We start from the raw sequence: 19,695 nt of genomic DNA, 5'->3' as shown, positions 1-19,695 counted from the left end.
GATAAAAGCGTCTGCCAAATGCATAAATGTAAATGCATATACCACAACAGCTTACATTACTTTTACTATGCAAATGTTTACACAAATTTGAAATTAAATCAAAAGTTTCTTAAATACCCAAATTACAATGCAAATCCAACAAGCATGTAAAATGTGCTTGGTAGTCCTATCTGTACGCACATCTATCATCTTCAAATACATCACCATGATATATGATAAACACAAAAGAAGATTCATAACATTATTGATTTAGCCTTAACCCTTTAAGACAATGCCTTTTCAAGAGTAAAGTATGGATGGAGATATGTGTGCTCTCTCAAATGCCTCACAACAAAATGGCTTATGCACATGCTCTACTAAAGGGATTACCTCTAGGGTTCACTAAATTACAAACTGGAGCAGGGAACAGCATTATGTCACTAACAACCTGGGTTCGATTCCCAGAGAATGCATGAACTAATCAAATGTAAAGTATACTGTAAGTCACTTTGGATAAAAGTGTCTGCCTTTTATCCTGTATGTTCCAGCAGATTTATATCTTAATACACTGAGAAAGTATCAGTTCCATCAAAGGTTACACTCTACAATGTCTTTAAAAACTGTATGGACCAGTTTTATACTATGCAGATTGTTAAAATAGTACCTTTTAAAAACTTTATGTAATTGGTACAATAATTAAAACTTAGAGAATAAAATGCAGAAATTGTTAATAGAAAAAAAGGGTTTGGTAAGTTCTGATGTTTAATTAAACATATTTGGAGTGCACTTATTGACATGAAGTATGTGAACTAAGTGATGATACATTTGCAATGTACTGTTTGTATTCACTCCTTACAGAACTGTGACAGAAATGTTTTATTAATGTTTGATCATCTCTTATTAGAATCCAGCAGAGAGGATCTGTGTGTTCAGTCATGGACAGGAGTCTGTTTGTGCTGCTGCTGTCAGGTTGGTGTGGTCATGTGTAATCTGTATTTATGATGATGTGAACATATATAGATGGTTTAACATGTTGATTTTAACAGGGCTCTTCTGGAGCAGTTCAGCTCTTTCTCGTCAGTACCACTATATAAATGTGAGAATGTCGTGGCCAGAGGCTCAGAGTTACTGCAGAGCGAAGTACACTGACCTGGCTACTGTAGACACCATGGGTGATGTGAACAGGCTGGTGAATATAGTGGATTCTGGATACAGTGGATCAGTGTGGATTGGACTGAAGAGAGGGACACAGAAACGCTGGGCTTGGTCTAATGGAGAAAACAAATCTTCTCCGTACTCTAACTGGGCTTCAGGAGAGCCAAATGAGAATTTAGATTGTGTAGCTTATCGTTCCGGGTTCTGGTGTGATCATGGATGTAGCTATGGCCGATATTTTACTTGCTACAAGGGTGAGTTCCCCGTTCTTTTAAATTTATTATTGAGCAGTTTAACTGGGAAAGGAGAGCTATGAACCTATTCTTTTTCTCAATAGAAAATAATGGATACATCTTTGTACAGAGCGCTAAAAGTTGGAGGGATGCTCAGAGCCACTGCAGACAGTATTACACAGATCTGCCCACTATCCACAACTCTGAGGAAAATAAACAGATAACTAAGATTCTTTTACCTGGAAATTACATCTGGATTGGTCTGTTCCAGGACTCTTGGGAATGGTCTGACAAATGGAGCCGCTTCTTTAGAAACTGGGCAGCAGGACAACCATCCCAGAGTTCAGGATCTGGTGACTGTGTTGGCATGTCAAGAACCAATGCTGGGAAATGGGCTCATGAAAGCTGTGATCTGGAGTATCCTTTTATCTGCCATGGATGTGAGCATCTAATAAATTAGATCATGTTAGACAGAATGACTATCATTTCATGTTCTGAATAGAAATATCGTTAATTACTGTATTTAACAGTGAGTGTGTACAAGCACAACAATGCACTGATCACTATAAAAAAAAAATAATTCTAAAAACCTGACACTCAAAACAGCACAATTTATTTATTTATTTTTTGAATAAATTATAGACTAACCTATACAGAAGGTATGGAAGGAAGCTGTGACTATTCCCAAACGACCCGATCTCATGAGAAAAAGCAGCTATTTTCTGAGTTGGTGATTTCGTATGAATTCGTATCATTTATATTATTATGCAAAAAGTGTTAAGGTGCATTTTGATAATCTATACAAATGAACACAACTTTTATAAATTTTGAAAAGTAAATACAATCAGCAGAAGTCAAAAGCTAAGCGTAGGTTATAAACAAACTACACCACGGTCGCATGAGTTCAACTTCACCATCACTAAGCTTCTGACAACTCTTTCAGTCTTTGTTTAAAAACATTTTCCCTGAAAGTTTGAGTTTTAATAGTTTGCAAGAGTGAATTTAACACAATAACAGAATAAACAGAATAAATATTAACAGAATAAACACAATGAGGCTGTGAAAGCAACTAGTCACTGGAAGTTTTTACCTGTTAGACTGATGATGTTTAATGTCCCCGACAACTGTGGTCCCATTTAGCCAGCCTTTTATAAGACGAGTACAAGCTTTAAAAGGCTACAGACTACAGAGGTTGTCTGGGACATTAAATGTCATCAGCTGAACAGGTAAACTCATCTATCCACTAGTTTTTATAGCCTTGTTGTGTTTATAGTCGCAGTCTTGATGGTGACGTTGAAGTGATGATACCGTGGAGTAGTTTGTTTATAGCCTGCATTTAGCTTTTGACTTCTGCAGATTGTTTTTGCTTAAAATTTCGTAAAAGTTGTGTGTGAAGATTATTATGATTAACAAATATGTAAGAATCATGAGCTTCTATGAGTCACAGACCTTATTTTCTGCAATAAAAAAGCCAATGGAAAAATCATATTGGGTTTTTTGTTGAGTGAACCAGGGTGATGCTAACTTCCAGGTTGGCTTACAGATATATATCAGTAATTCAGCACTCTACTGTCTGTCTATTTTCTGTGATTTTATTTTAAATCAGTCTATTCCCATTGTTTGAATTGATTTGTATCTCAGCACTGGAAATCAAGAGTAGCCTTCACGTATAATCATCAGAATCAGAATCAGAATCAGAAAGAGCTTTATTGCCAAGTGTGCTTGCACCCACAAGGAATTTTTCTTGGTACTGAAGCTTCCAGTGCACATATACAAATACAAATACAACAAGAAACATAGTAATACAAATTCTAAGAATAAAATATATAAAAAAATAAAATAAAATAAAATAGTATAAAAAGTAAAAAAAAGGGGTCACAGTTGGGTTTAGTCTGAATAAACATTTACAGATTATGAACATATTTACAGTATTTTGAGAAGTATGAATAATATAAATATAAATATCACCTGAGTTAGAGAATATTACACTAGACAGTGGGAGTCTAGTGCATGTTACAGATTATGAACATATTTACAGTATTTTGAGTAGTATGAATAATATAAATATAAATATCACCTGAGTTAAGAGAATATTGCACTAGACAGTGGGAGTATTGCACTTGCAGGCATATGCCTTGGGGGGCATGTTAAGTGTTCAGAAGGGAAATGGCCTGTGGAAAGAAACTGTTCCTGTGCCTGGATGTTCTTGTGGCCAGTGATCTGTGTCGCCGTCCTGACGGTAACAGTTCAAACAGGGGGTGTCCAGGGTGAGTGGAGTCTGTGATGATTTTACCTGCTCTCTTCCTCACTCTGGAAGAGTACAGGTCCTGGAGGGTTGGCAGGGGGGCACCAATAATCCTCTCTGCTGTCCGGACTGTCCGTTGTAGTCTCCTGATGTCCGATTTGGTAGCTGAACCAAACCAGACAGTGATGGAAGTGCTTAAAACAGACTCAATGACGGCTGAGTAGAACTGGATCAGCAGCTCCTGTGGCAGATTGAACTTCTTCAGCTGGCGAAGGAAGTACAGTCTCTGCTGGGCCTTTTTCACAATGGAGTCAATGTGATTTGCCCACTTCAGGTCCTGAGAGATGGTAGAGCCCAGGAACCTGAATGACTCCACTGCTTCCACAGTGCTGTTCATGATGGTGAGAGGGGGGAGTGCTGGGGATTTTCTCCTGAAATCCACAATCATCTCCACTGTTTTGAGCGTGTTCAGCTCAAGGTTGTTATAGCTGCACCAGACAGCCAGCTGTTCAACCCCCAGTCTGTAAGCAGACTCGTCACCATTTTGGATGAGACCGATGACGGTGGTGTCGTCTGCAAATTTCAGGAGCTTGACAGAGGGGTCTTTAGAAGTGCAGTCATTAGTGTACAGGGAGAAGAGCAGTGGGGAGAGAACGCACCCTTGGGGGGCGCCAGTGCTGATGGTGAGGGTCCTGGATGTGAGCTTCCCCAGTCTCACTCGCTGCTGCCGGTCTGTCAGGAAGCTGGAGATCCACTGACAGATTGAGGATGGCATGGAGAGCTGAGTCAGTTTGGCTGTGAGAAGATCAGGGATGATGGTATTGAAGGCCGAACTGAAGTCCACAAATAAGATCCGTGCATAAGTCCCAGGTCTGTCAAGATGTTGCAGGATATAGTGCAGTCCCATGTTGACTGCATCATCCACAGACCTGTTTGCTCTGTAAGCAAACTGAAAGGGATCCAGAAGGGGTCCAGTGATGTCCTTCAGATAGGCCAAGACCAGTCTTTCAAACGACTTCATGACCACAGACGTGAGAGCGACAGGTCTGTAGTCATTAAGTCCAGTGATTTTAGGTTTTTTGGGAACCGGAATGATAGTGGAGCGTTTGAAGCAGCAGGGAACTTCACACTGCTCCAATGATCTGTTGAAGATCTGCGTGAAGACTGGGGCCAGTTGGTCAGCGCAGGCTTTTAGACAAGCAGATGAGATGCCGTCTGGGCCTGAAGCTTTCCTAGTCTTCTGTTTTTTGAAGACTCGGCTCACGTCCTCCACACAGACCTTAAGCTCAGGTTGGATGGCAGAAGGGGGGAGGAGAGGGGTTGCAGGAGGTGATGGTGGATGTGTGAAGTGCACATCAGAGCGGGTGTGAGGTGTGAGTCTGGGCTTCTCAAACCTGCAATAGAATGCATTGAGAGTGTCAGCCAGTTGTTGATTCTCCACAGATCGGGGGGATGGTGATTTGTAGTTGGTGATGTTCCTCAGGCCTCTCCAGACTGATGCCGGGTCGTTGGCTGAAAACTGGTTTTTCAGCTTTTCAGAGTAGCTTCTTTTAGCAACTCTGATCTCCTTTGTCAGTCTGTTTCTGGCCTGGTTGTACAAGATTTTATCCCCACTTCTGTAAGCATCCTCTTTGGCATGACGAAGCTGTTTGAGTTTCCCAGTAAACCATGGTTTATCATTAGTGAATGATAAGAATGTCCTGGTAGGAATGCATGTATCCTCACAGAAACTGATATATGATGTTACAGTATCTGTGAGCTCATCCAGATCGGTGGCTGCAGCTTCAAAAACAGTCCAATCAGTGCAATCGAAGCAGGCCTGTAGATCCTGCTCTGCTTCGTTGGTCCATCTTTTTACAGTCCTTATTACAGGTTTAGCTGATTTCAGTTTCTGCCTGTAGGTCGGTATAAGATGAACCAAACAATGATCAGAGAGCCCCAAAGCTGCCCGTGGGACGGAGTGATACGCATTCTTTATCGTGGTGTAACAGTGGTCCAATATATTACTGTCTCTGGTAGGACATGTAACATGCTGTCTGTATTTTGGCAGTTCACGGGAGAGATTTGCTTTGTTAAAATCCCCAAGAATGATTAAAAGAGAGTCTGGGTACCTTTGTTCCATTTCAGCTATATGTTCAGCCAGCTGTTGTATCGCCGCGCTCACACACGCGTCTGGAGGAATGTAAACATTCGCGAGAATGAATGAGGAAAACTCCCGCGGCGAGTAGAAAGGTTTACAGTTTATGAAATGTGCCTCTAAATTAGGAGAGCACATCTTCTTCAGTGTTGTTACATCTGAACACCAACTTTCGTTAATGTAGAAACACAATCCACCACCTCTCGTTTTCCCCGTTAGTTCCGCGATGCGATCCGCTCGGAACAGCTGAAAGCCCGGCAGATGTAGTGCGTTGTCCGGTATGGCTTCACTCAGCCAGGTTTCAGTGAAGCACAGAGCAGCGGAGTTTAAAAAATCCTTGTTAGTGCGGGTGAGGAGAAGAAGTTCGTCCATTTTGTTAGGAAGAGATCGGAGATTCGCAAGATGAATACTGGGGAGTGCAGTACGGAGGCCGCGCTCGCGGAGTTTAACCAGCGCGCCAGCGCGCTTCCCGCGTTTGCGTCTGACCGCGCGTTTGAACAACACCGCTGCCCCTCCGACGAGAATGTCCAGTAAAACGTCTGAGTAATCAAAATCTGTAAAAAAGTTGTCTGGTGTGTGTTTTCCTAATGTCCAGTAGTTCGTCTTTGGTGAAACTGATAGGAAAAATGAATATATGAAAAAGCCATTTGAATCATATACTAATGCATTGTACCATTTTTCTCAAGATGCACCGTGATATTCCCACATACTTTCAAAATTAAAAATGCAATAAGTATTAACTGTCCATAATTTAATTCCAAAATACAGCGTTTGTGTAAGCACAACAGTAAAGTTGTGGTTAAAGAATAGTTGATATGTTCTTCACACTGTGACTCCGGATAAACTATCTATATGCAAGAACTTGAAGGCACCTCAGGACAACTTGAGCGAACAGCTACCCAGCTACGCTTAGGAGAGATTTGTTGCAAGAGAGTTATTGCACGCCGCAAGAGTTATTGCAATCGCTTCTGTCACCTTTGCTCTTATAGAGAGTGAAAATATTTGCATCCCTCATATCCTGTGGCATAGTGCCTTCTTTCCAACAGACACAAAGAATTTCATGCACCATTTCCTTACAGCACTTCAGGACTTCAGCAGGATTACAATCCTTTGCCGGGTGCCTTACAGGGGCAAGTACTTCCAGTTCTGCATTCAATTCCTCTAGGGTAGGTTCCATATACAGCTTATCCAGCACAGGCAGGCACTCAATAGCATCCAGGGCTTCCTCGGAGACCATGTTTTCCCTGACATATAACTCTGAGTAGTGCTCCACCCATCACTCCATCTGCTTCTTGTATTTTCTTCCCTGTGACAGACTTCAGGCGTGTAGTCTTCTTTTGTGTAGGACCCAATGCCTGCTTGATGCCGTCATACATCCTCTTGATGTTTACAAAATCTGTGGCAGACTGTATCTGGGAGCAAAGATGTAGCCAAAAATCATTGGCAGATGGCCAAGGCACCTGCTGAATCTTACTTCTAGAGGCCCGAAGAGCCTGCAAGTTTTGTTGACTGGGCCAGGTCTTATAAACGGCCAGTGCATGTCTCTTTGCTTCAATGACAGGGCCTGTCACCTTGGCATTGTCTTCAGACTAATCTTCAGACGTTTTTGTCTTCTTGCCAAAAATGGAAATGGCAGTACTGTGCACAGCATCCTTGAGGTGTTGCTCTCTCTCACTTGCATTGCTGTTTATTTCGCTTGGAAGGACGTCCTCTAGCGCTTACGCAGACTCTTCCATTCTGTCACAGTCGGGTGTCTGGATTTGTTTTCTTTTTGTTTCCTTGTGCCTGTGGTTATTGACCCGTTTATCAGGTTATCACCTTAAAAACCCATGCACCCAGTGGGGTTACCAGACCGTGGCGAGGTAGCAACCAACTGGCTGGGGGCGGCCCAGCTTGAGACAGGCGTTAGCTACCCAAATGAGACACAATGGTCTCTCCCACCATCAAAAGCAATCCCTGGCGTTTCACTTTACGCCAATCAAGCAGGAGACTTATAACCGGTAGACTGTTGCTTCCCTGCATAGTGAAGCTGGAGTGGCCTCTCTAGTGCGTGAAGCCCGGCTAAAAATGTTATGGAAAACAAGGCGTTACCCATGCATCAGGTCGGAATAGGTATGGTAGGTATAGCCATGAGGCAGAAGAGGTGTCTCACCTTCACCTCTTCTCCTGTCAGTGGAAACGGTTCCGCCGGGTTTAGATGCTAATCCACACATGAAGTCCATGAGCTAGACTTGGTTGTCAGAGGCTAATTAAGCCTTTTGAGGAGAAACCTTTGGAACATTCTTAGTCTCTATGGATTTCATCTCTACTTTGTATGAATTCGTACAATCACATTCATAAGTTTTCTGCTTACTCCTTAGTGACGGGTATGTTTAGGGTTGGATCTTCATGCTTAGTTTTTATTCTAATAATACGTTTTTGTGCAATTCACATCGTACAAATTCATATGAAATCACCACCTCAGAACATAATTATGTTCCCTGTGAGATCAGGTTGGATAAAATATAATATCTTTAATGTCAATAATTTTGGATCAGTAAGTCTCCTAAATGTGTCTGTTCAGTTCTGAATATTTTTAGGCCATCTTTATTATTAGACTAGAAATATTCAGTCTATTACAAATTTAATTTGTTCAGTTTCAGCTTATAAATTGCTCCCAAAAATATCATGTGTTTTAGAGCAGTATGCTTTTTAAACATGATTGTATCTTCAAATATCTATTATCTTTACAATCCTGTCATTTCCCTCTAGGGCGCAAGTACCAGTACCAGTTTATAAATGAAAGCATGACATGGCAAGATGCTCAGAGTTACTGCAGAGCGAGATTCACTGATCTGGCCACTGCTGACAACATGAGCGACGCGAGTTTGCTGCTAAATACAGTGGATGCTGGATACAGTGGTTCAGTATGGATAGGTCTCCACAATGGAACAGAGTATCGCTGGGTCTGGTCTTTGGGCCCACTGTCCCAGTACAGTAACTGGAATCAAGGAGAACCAAATGGTGATGGGGAGTGTGTGAGGAGTTTTAATGGAAAGTGGTATGATGAGAGCTGCAGCACCGTTCTCCCGTTTGTGTGTTTCAATGGTGAGTCCTCAAATCTGGCTCATTTTTCCCCCCACACTTTAGCTGATCCTGGACTAAGGGCTGATCTCTATCTGGTGTTTCTGAACAGATAGCACTGGTTTCATCATCAATGAGACTGCTATGACATGGAGAGATGCTCAGAGTTACTGCAGACAACACCACACTGATTTGGCGAGTATCAGCAGTGCAGAGCAGCAGAATCTGATCAGTGATCAAGCATCGCTCTGGATTGGTCTGTTCCTGGACTCTTGGGAATGGCCTGAGCGGTGGAATCTCAGTTTTAGAAACTGGGCAGCAGGACAACCATCCCAGAGTTCAGGATCTGGTGACTGTGTCGGCATGTCAACAACTGATTCTGGGAAATGGGCTCAATACAGCTGTGACCTAAAGCATCCTTTTATCTGCCATGGAGGTGAGTTTCCACAGTTAATAGAATCAAACGATTCAAACAAGAGATTTATGGGTTATTCTTGAAATAGAAATGACAAACAACTGTCACTGATATATAGGGATGTAAGGATTCACTCAACACACAATGCGATACGATATGATTCACGATACTGGTTTCACGATACGATTTTCTCACGATTTTTTTTGAAAAAAAAGTGATTTAAGACAAATTGAACAAGAGTCCTTTTATTTCTCAGACAAAATGCTGCACATTTAGTTGTAAAATTGAAATGCATTTTATGCCACATAATAACACTAAATTGATATTTTAAAACAAATCCCCAAAAAGGGAGATCCAGGGAGATCTTCCAATGCTGTTTTCTTGTTTCAGTCTGTTGCAGGCGGTGGATACTGGCACCTCCTTCACCCTCATCCTGCACAAAGTGTAATTTAATTAAAATGTTAAATAATTTAAATACAGCAGTGACAGGGGTTTCACACTGTGATAAACTTAAAATCAACTTCCATTGGAATGAACTGAAAACGCTTGTTCTGCTCGGCACCGGTGTGCACACATCGTCCGTAAAGCTAGCTACAACTTGCTTGCTGCTATAGCGTGCCTGTAAAGCGAGGTCACAGTAGCAAACGCCCATTCTGATTAAAATGTGTATCGCGATTCGTTAAACATCTCCGACTAGCTTGAATCGTGACATGTTATTATCGATTCATTTCAACCGGCTCGGAGTGAATCGTTACATCCCTATTGATATGTCTTCTGTGTTGATGATGACGAACTCTTAATTTCATTAGATGACACGTTAATTAAAAAGCAGATCGTCAGACTGGAATTCTCCTGTAATGGAGAATGCACATTGAATGATCCTACACTACAGACTGCTATTCTGAATCAGGTTTGTATCTGCCTTTTTAAAAATTGTGTTCAGTTTCAGTGTCAAATTTTGGGTGCATAACAGTACCATGACAGCCGCCCACAAAATCCAATAGCATTGTGCTTGTGAGTTTTGAGCAGGCAAGCAACTCTCATATCACATTGTTGCTGTTATTAGGTTTGGACTTTTTTATTATTATTATTTTGCTGTTATTATTATTTTCCAGATCAGTGAAAAGCTGAAGAGCTTGGGTCTGGAACGTGACAGCAAAATAAACTGGAGAAAAGGTGAAGGTGAAGATGTGTTTCATCGGAAGATCACTCGTACAGCGAGTTCCAGTGATAAATGTCATGAAAAGTAATTCAAAACAGCCTTGAAGAATATAAAGGGAGTTTTATTTTTAGTTAAAGTAGATTGTTTTAAGGAATTTGGTAAGTAGTTACTATAATAATTAACTATATTATTTAAACACAATGAAGTGTCATTTTATGTAAAACATAGCCTACCATTTACTATAACTTCTAGAGTCTCTAGTTTCTTGTTTCTAGAGTATATGCAGAAATAAAGAGTAAAAGTATGATGATTTCTTTCTCGTAATGAATCTGAAGGAAATTTGATTGGCAGAAATCAATCTTGGCATATTATTTCCCTTTCGGGTGATGCTATTATATTTTTGAGGTTTTCTTTTTAAATTGGTGACACATTTAAGTAACTTTAATATGCTATGTGTTTAAAATCAAATTCACTTTGTAAAACTAAAGATTAGAAATTCAGCTATTATTAGGCTAATTCATCGACATTGGGGGAATACATTTCTCTCTCTCTCTCTCTTTCTCTTTCTCTTTCTCTCTGCATTCTGAGATACATGAATGACTAATAATAGATATACTATAGATATAGTAAGTATAGATATACTGTATATACTAAGTAGATATGAATATGTGTTCAAAATAAAATTTACTTTGTAAAACTAAAGATTGTGAATTCGACTTTTATTTTTTTATTAACATTGCACTAACTATTTAATGGACATCTCTCTCTCTCTCTCTCTCTCTCTATCTCTCTCTGCATTCTGAAATAATAATAACATTAATGATAGATAATAGCCTAGATAAAGATTTATTCGCATGGTCATGTCTTGCATTTGATACAATTGTGAAAATGACTTTAAATGCACATACACTGTTTTATGTTTTTTGATGGTGCAGGTTTTGTTGTTTATACTATTATTATACTTACCCCATCTATAATATATTCTCAGCCATCTTAATTTTTTTATTGTTTTAAGTTTTTTAAATCGGATGTACCCAGGTATACTGGGTTAGGCTTTACCAACAGCACTCAGGTTAGGTGTTATTCATCCTTTCACCACCAGATGACCACAAATTACACCGGTTTGAGAAGCGCAGAGAAATGAACCGTTTTAAAGCATCATGTTGCTCCCAAGCACTGAACATGTCTCCCTAATCAGAACACACCTGATTCAGTCCACAATTTTGTAAACATGAATGGTCATATTGTATAATATTGTATATTTTACACTATTCATTTATGACATTATTTTTCTGAATGTTGTTCTTTGTCAACAGCTCTATTAATAGTAATAAAATAATAGTTGTAATAATTGTGTATTATAAGTTTTATTTATTAATGCTCTAATTTAAAAGCAATTTTTTTTGATAATAGCATTCAATATTTTTTGTTAAATCACCATTACAAGTAGCCTATACCAACGATTTTTTTAAAAATGGTCGTAATTTTAACTGTAAAAGACTATATCCTTTACTATAGGAAAACTGATATAACCTTACATTTTACACTAAAGAAAAGCACTCAAAAATACAGTCAAAAACAGTAATTATTCTGATATATTATTACAATATAACTGTTATCTATTTATCTCTTTCTGTGATGGCAAAGCTCCATCTTCAGCCTCATTACTCCGCACTTTAATATGCTCTTGTTCATGAAGATTTTTAGATGGATATTGAGGCTTTTTAGGTTGTGTGGAATCTGCAATCTCTGACCCAGTTTGTTTGCTCATTTCCACGGCTGCGATAGGCTGTGTTTCCTGCCAACTGGCATCCCGCGGTGTCGAAATACTATCGGGTGAACTGGCAGTGGGCGAGATCACACAGACAAAAACAAAAACCGACTGACAACACGGAACGTGTAAAATAATAAGTAGAATAACTGGCTGTAGAAGTGTTTTTCAGAGAAACGAGTATGTGAACTAAACATGTTTTCTAAATATCTGCAAACATATTATGGTATTTTTATGCTTTAGTAGAGTAAAAAAGTTACATACAGCACCTTTAACACTATAAATGACTATAAATTCCCTTGGTTTAGGTGTAGCCTACCATAAAGCTTACATGATAAAATGTTGGCAATACGTATGTAACGTCCCTCATTTATTTATTTGCCAAACAAAGGTCATTTCAAGTGCATTTTAAGTTGTGTTAAGCTGATTTATAATAGTCCTTTATAATTTTTGCTTGTCAGACTGTACAAACATGATCATCGCTGTAAGTCATGTCACACTATAGGATCACAGTTGTCATTAATGTCAGACTGTACAGCAGTCAATGCACGTTAAAAACAGACATCATCAATCATGGACTTGTTTCCACCCATGGCAACAAACTGCCGGTCTGATGGGTAAGACTTAAACCCGTTTAATGCAGTCTCAGTGATACCAAACACAGATTCCATACGAGTGAGTACAATGGAATGATTGATTGATATGATGATATCATTCTTATAATACATTTGAGAGAAAGCCTACATATTATTTTCAGATGATGTTTATATATGTACAATTTAAATGTTAGAAATACACTGCCTTTCTTTTTAAATTGATGAGTAATTAAATACAATAACTTAAATATACTTTTTTTGCATATGCAAAGAGATAGAAAATTTACATTGTAAATCTAAATGTTGGAAATTCTAACTCTATGAATTCAGCATGGTATTAGCATTTTCCTGTTGACTGTAGCCCTGTTCAGGCTAGCTATTATGCAAAGCTGTTCCTTTAAAATAAATGACCCTTTCATGGAAATTACTAAGTATTCTGGAACAAAAATAAATGTTGAAAATTATGGAGGACAACACCTGAAAAAAACATAAATAAATGCACAAATAAATATATAAAGATATAAATAAATCCACAAAATTCTTCATAGATAAATATATAAATAAATAAATGTGCAAATAAATACATAAATCCACATATTCCTGCATAAATAAATATATAAATAAATGAATGTGCGAGGAGATAAATAATTAAATAAATGAAACCCAATGTAGGGGGAAATAAACAACATGTTAAAGGAAATGTTAAACTGAAAGTTGTCTTTTGTCCTTCAAACCATTTATTCATTTTTGAATATAACTCTGTATTTATTTTTCCTTGGCGCAACATGCTAATGAGAGGGTGTCAATCAAACATCAGAAGGCAGTCTGTACGCCACCATTGGCTGATCTCTTGACTGAATAACTCTTTAATAAGGATGAATCAATGTTTAATTTATACAATGAAGACTTTGTTATTTTACATTCGATTACTTTATTTAATTTCTCTAACTGCTTTTAAACCTACCAGAAAATCCTGAAAAGCAAGAGTGTTTATTTCATTTGTATCTCTGTATTGTATTTATTTGTGCTATGCTTGAAGTTTGCCATTTACTTGTCTTTAATAATGTTTGGAACTTATATTAGTTAGTAGTTTTAGCTGTGATATCGAAATTTGTGAAATTTCACTGGAATCTAACATTTTGGTGTCATAACATTTATTTCATATAGTTTACATGGGTCACAAACAACAAAAACAATAAACAGAGCAATTCCAAGAGGGTCCTCGCACCATTGGTGCTTGGGCCCTAAAAATAATATTTGATTAATTACTTTTTTGTGGTGGAGCAAGTGAAAATTATTATTTGAGTCGAATCGAGAATCAAATCAAATTGAATTGGGACATCTGTATCGTTACCCAGCCCTAATGATGACAGAATTTTCATTTTTGGATGAACAATCTCTTTTGCTGAAGACCTCCTGATAAGGATGATATACAGGGGGCACTTGAGAGAGATCAAGGGGTTCTTGGGACTGTGAACAAGCATCTGGGGAACTCGAGAAGATGCATGTGGCATGACAGGTGGGTCCCCACCCAAGGACAGTGTTGGTGGACCAGTCGATATGGGGGTTGTGCTGAAGAAGCCAGGGGTAGCCCAGGATTACAGGGAAAGCAGAAGACTGGATGATATGGAAAGATATCTCCTCTTGATTTTGCAGAATGGAGAGGCATAGTAGGAGTGTTTGACGAATGATTTCTCCATGGCCCAGAGGTCGCCCATCCAGGGCAGTAACAACCGTGAGAGACGAAAGGGACTCAGAGGGAAGACTTAACTTCTTGGCTAAGGAAATATCCATAAAATTTCCAGCCGCACCAGAATCCACCCGACCCAAGCCTGCAGAGAATGTCTTTCATTGCCCCAGGAGAGTGTGACCGGAAGGATCAGGCCAATGTTGGTTAGGAGAGAGATGTTAGGAGAGAGATTTGGGTAACTCCCATCACAGATCTCTCCTGTCTGCACGGGACGAAGCTTTTCCCAAAAGCTAGGGACAGGAGACTCTGAAATGTCCAGAGGGAATGAGGTGAGACTGCTGAGTGTATATACACCTCTTACCATTGATTGCTGAGTGCTCTCCACTTGTGTTAATTATCTGAACGTGCTCCTCCCGAACTTTGTTAATAAAACATCATATAATATTCGGTTACATGTGCATGTGAACAAAGGCATTTAAAGAGATAGTTCATCCAAAAATGAAAATGATGTCATCATTTACTCACCACAGGTTGTTCCAAACCAATATGATTTTCTTTTTTCTACTGAACACAAATGAAGATATTTTGAAGAATGTGGGAAAATGAACAGTTCGGAGGCACCATTGACTTCCAGAGTACTTGTTTTCCTACTATGGAAGTCAGTGGTGCCCCAAAGCGTCCTGGTTACAAACTTTCTTCAAAATATCTTCCTTTGTGTTCAGCAGAATAAAGAAATTTATACAGGTTTGGAACAACTTGATGAAGTTGAAAGATGATGTCAAAATGTAAATGATGACAGAATTTTCATGTTTTGTGTGAACTGTCTCTTTAATTCAGCAATTTTCTTCAGGTAAACAGGTAAGTTTAAATGTTAATATAATTGTAATTTGTTGGGTTCAGGTGGGTCAGATTCTGTTTCGGATGTTTCTATAATGACTCACTTTCTGTTGCAGGCTAATATGAAGGAAAGCTATGTAAACACTAAATTTACTGTGTTAAATAGTGCAGGGAGTACTGCACTCTCATTGGTATCTGGAAGCATACAGTATTTATCAAAACATCTAATAAACAAATATGCAAAGGGCAGAGGGGTTGTTTTGACTAAATGGCCTGGTTCACATTGCAGCTTATTCTGTTCTGGACAAGAACGGAGAAAAACATGTAAAGTAACCAAAGATAGTTTATTTAGTTTTACTTGCCATTTATGGGCAGGGTTAACCTGAAATAACCAGTGCAGCGACATCACACTTGTACATCTATGACCCTCCAGAGGTGACTTAAGCAGTTGTGCGTACGTCTCTGTGAAAAAATATAAAGGATTTACTACAAAAAAAAGTTGAGGTAAGAAATTACAATTTTACGTTTGACCGTAATTTACGATCATGTTAATGCTGTAGAAAAAAGAAAAGAAAAAAACATTTTACTTTCCCGGATTTAACTTGTTCAGATAACTCAAATATCTAAGTTGTCACATAATACAACTTCACATTTCATGTTGACTTAAAATTGTACAAATGAACACAAAGTTAAACCAACCATTTTTACTGTTTACAGCCAGCAATTGCCAAAAACACAGTAGGCTAAACTCTATAAACTTAATAGACAATATGTTGTGATTATTTCCATTTGTTTCCAACTTGCTGTTGTCTCTTATGTTTAACATTGTAAATTAAAATGTTTAAAATGAAATAGGAATGGGGGGTTGGTGATGGAGAATGGCTTAAGATTTAAAATGTTGGTTTTCTCTTTGTTACATACTAACATAATATTTGAAATGAACTGTGTTGCAACACTTATTGGTCACCCCTGATCAACAATATAAATAATAATAATAGTAATATTAATGATGATAATTTAATGGGATAGTTAATCCAAAAATTTACATTTTGTCATTATTTACTCACCCTCATGTTGTTCCAAACCTGTATGAATTTCTTTATTCTGCTGAACACAAAAGAAGATATTTTGAAGAATGTTGGTAATCAAAAAGTTGACTATTTTTGATTATTGATTATTAAGTATTTTTTTCCTCCAATGGAAGTCAATGGCTACTGTCAACTGTCTGGTTACCAACATTCTTTAAAATATCTTCTTTTGTGTTCAACAGAACTCAGTAACTCATACAGGTTTTGGACAACTTGAGGGTTAGTAAGTAATGACAAAATGAAATATTTTGGGTGAACTATCCTTTTAATGGCATAACTTATATTCTTTTTTATATGTTAGAATTTTGTGTTAAACAGTAGTGTCAAGATATCTTCAAGATTATGTTTTTTGCACATGTGGATTTTTTTGCACATGATGGAAAGTCTTGTCCAGCTGAAGTGCAATCGCACCTGCTGCTCATTATATACCCGCACTGCATGGCAGAGCAGCTGCTGCAAATGATTGCACACCAATATGCATTGGCTCGTTTAGTTTCACTCAAAGTAGATTGGCTCTCTAGCGAGATTCCTATACAGTCGGATCACTCCGACGTGACGTCTCCGTTCCCTCCTTCAGGGAACGAGGGTTACCATACGTAACCGAGATGTTACTTTGGATAAAAGCATCTGCCTTTAATCCTGTATGTTCCAGCAGATTCAATCTTACTAGACCGAGAAAGTACCAGTTCCATCAAAGGTTACACTCTACACCAGGGGTCGGCAACGATATTTTCTGGCCCGCCGGATTATTTTGGAAGTCTGTTTTTTTTTTTTTTTAGCCTATTTTTATTTTACAATAACGGTTTACAAATAGGTATCATGTGTATCATTCGTTCAATTGTTTTTTTCAAATTAAAACCAAAAATAAAAAAATGAAAAACCACTTGTTTTTCCATTATTTATTTCCTGAACTAAAATGAAATTTGAGAAAAGCCGTAGCCACGCGCGATTTCACCGCCGCATACTGTGTGAAACGCCCATAAGGAATCATGCGGCGCGGGATTAAATTTTAAGGTATAAAGACGGTAGCGGTCGGAACTCTGGTGTAGGCCTACTATACTTTGGACGGAGCGGGCGGTCTGACTGACAATAGCCCACTCCCGACATCTTTTGACAGCGTATCCGCACTTCATTCTGACCACCTGTACACCTAGCTCTGAGGAGCTGTTTGGTACTGAAACCATTGTCAGTCAACAACATTCTTTTTTTGCAAGGATGTTTGAAATAGTTTGGCAGAAAATAGCCTACTTCATTTGTCAGTAGGGCAATATGGTTTTCGTTTATGTTGCTTACAAATTTGAGTGATAGGCTTTGTCCTATTTAATTTATGTTATTTATATTTCATTAATTTTTTCTGTGACATTTTTTTCTCTGCTGACAGTACAATGTTAAAATAATATTTATATTGACACGAACACAATTTTTGTATAGCATTTATAATTGTTATAGGCTACTTAATCTCTCTCTTTCCGTTAGAGACATCTGAATGTGAGATTCTAGAAGCGAGATCAAAATTTTGCGGACCCGTCAGGTCGGGAAATAAAGCGGGTGAACACAGAGTGTATTTTAAGCGGTTGCTGAATAGAACCTTGTGGGAGCGGGACGGGAAAAAAAACAGTCCCGCTCAGACCTCCTTAAACCTTAGGTGTGTATGTGTGTGTCCTGAATAAATAATAATAAAAAAAAGGAATAAAGTTCAAAAGTCGGACTGTAAGCGAATGAGGCATGATTGCACACCTATTCACACCTTTATTAAAATGGATGTAATCTGTTTTTAATTAGTTCTATTTACTATTTAGTAGTTAAATAGAGTATTGAAATCAAAATTGACCCTATTTACTTTGTTAGCCCATATTACTAATCTTGTGGTGAACAATTAATCCGTGCAAGTTAATACACAGAAAAAAATTGTTTGTCGTGGTAATCTTTTATCAAAATCTGAAAAGTTACTTCCGGTCTGGAATGGCGTTCCTTTTCTGATGACGTCAGTTTGACGGCTTGGGTTGAAAACGCTTAACCACTCCCCTCAAACCGTTAGTCTGCCATGAGCAGAGATGGAGAGGAGGAGCGCTAAAGTGAAACCCTGCCCTCTGTTCAATATTCCGTTTCACTTGGAAATATGTCACAACCAGTGGCGGCTGGTGCTAAAAATTTTGGGGGGGGGCACAACAAACTGAATTATTAATCCAGGACTGAATGTAGGCTAATTGTTAAATAATAAACAGTGATAATAATGTAGCTATCATTAGCCTAAAGTTTAGCTAAAACTTCAGCCGGTAGGGTTGGGAAATAGCCAATTGCCAAATAAATCTGAATTTTTGGGCTAAATGGCGATGTATGGTATAATCTGAGTATTTAATTATTATTTTTCTATTTGAATAAAAAAAAACTGTATTTAATTATTTTTTTTTATATTTTTTATTTTAGTTTTAATATCCTGATCAATATTGTCCTACATAGAGAATGCATTTGCCCCACATAGCAACATTGTGTCGGCCCAGATCCGGCCCACATCTGGCACACGTGGAAAGATGATCTGTCCCACATGCAGCGTGGAATTACGGCACTTGGGTGGACCGCTCCTGTTTGCCAGATCTGGGCCACAAGCAGGCCATAGCAATGCCACATGTCAGCCAAGAGCAAAGAAATAAACCACAACTGGACCTTATCTGAGCCACAAAATCTGTGTATATTAAATATGGAGTCATCTCAGCCTTAATAAGCCTGTTAACAAGCAGAATCACTGAAGGAAAGAAGAGAACAGAAAAAAGAAATGAACAGAAAAAAGAAATGAGCAGAAACACAAGAACTACAACTGACTTCAGACACAGTCTGAGATGAAATCAACTGAAGAGAAAAGAAGACATTAAATCTGTGAAGATCTCAGCAGAGGAGGATTAAACAACTCCACAAACAGCAGTACCAGCTTCACTTATTACTAACCAGACTGACTTTATTTCTGTCAGACGTCTACAGAAGTTTGTATTGAGAATTAACAGAGGTTTAACTCTAATGTGTTTCATTTGAAGTCACCATAACAGTGATTAGTGTTTCCATTAGTTGGGCTCTTACCTCTAATTACATCTTTTGTCTTTTTTGGCTGCTGTGACAGTGTGTTTGTCAAACACTTTTGCTACCGCAAAGAAAGCTGAGTGAACTAAAGTGAACTGAGATCAGGTGATGATGGTTACCTGTTGATGGTTTTATAGTCATCATGAAATAACGTTTTTCACTGAGGTAATTTGCATCTAACAATTGTGTTATTCCATTAATACATTCACATCACAAACCCTGCGTTACTGCAGCATGAGATCCAGCAATATT

At 38.5% G+C, this 19,695-nt stretch overlaps 1 protein-coding gene across 1 annotated transcript in view; it reads left to right on the top strand.

Moving 5' to 3' along the window:
* The first annotated feature begins 412 nt into the window (after positions 1–412).
* LOC309501058 (macrophage mannose receptor 1-like) overlaps positions 413–19,695 on the top strand; it is a 40,337-nt gene continuing 21,054 nt past the window's right edge. Inside the window, exons 1-5 of the mRNA XM_082173009.1 lie at positions 413–948; positions 1,026–1,388; positions 1,472–1,807; positions 8,501–8,836; positions 8,925–9,248. Coding sequence (XP_082029135.1) covers positions 915–948; positions 1,026–1,388; positions 1,472–1,807; positions 8,501–8,836; positions 8,925–9,248 — 1,393 coding nt within the window. The 5' untranslated portion in view covers positions 413–914. The remainder of the gene's footprint in view (positions 949–1,025; positions 1,389–1,471; positions 1,808–8,500; positions 8,837–8,924; positions 9,249–19,695) is intronic.

Source organism: Leuciscus leuciscus (genome assembly GCF_965113295.1).
Source record: "Leuciscus leuciscus genome assembly, chromosome: 6".
Lineage (NCBI taxonomy): Eukaryota > Metazoa > Chordata > Actinopteri > Cypriniformes > Leuciscidae > Leuciscus > Leuciscus leuciscus.
This window is presented reverse-complemented; position numbering and strand designations above follow the sequence as displayed.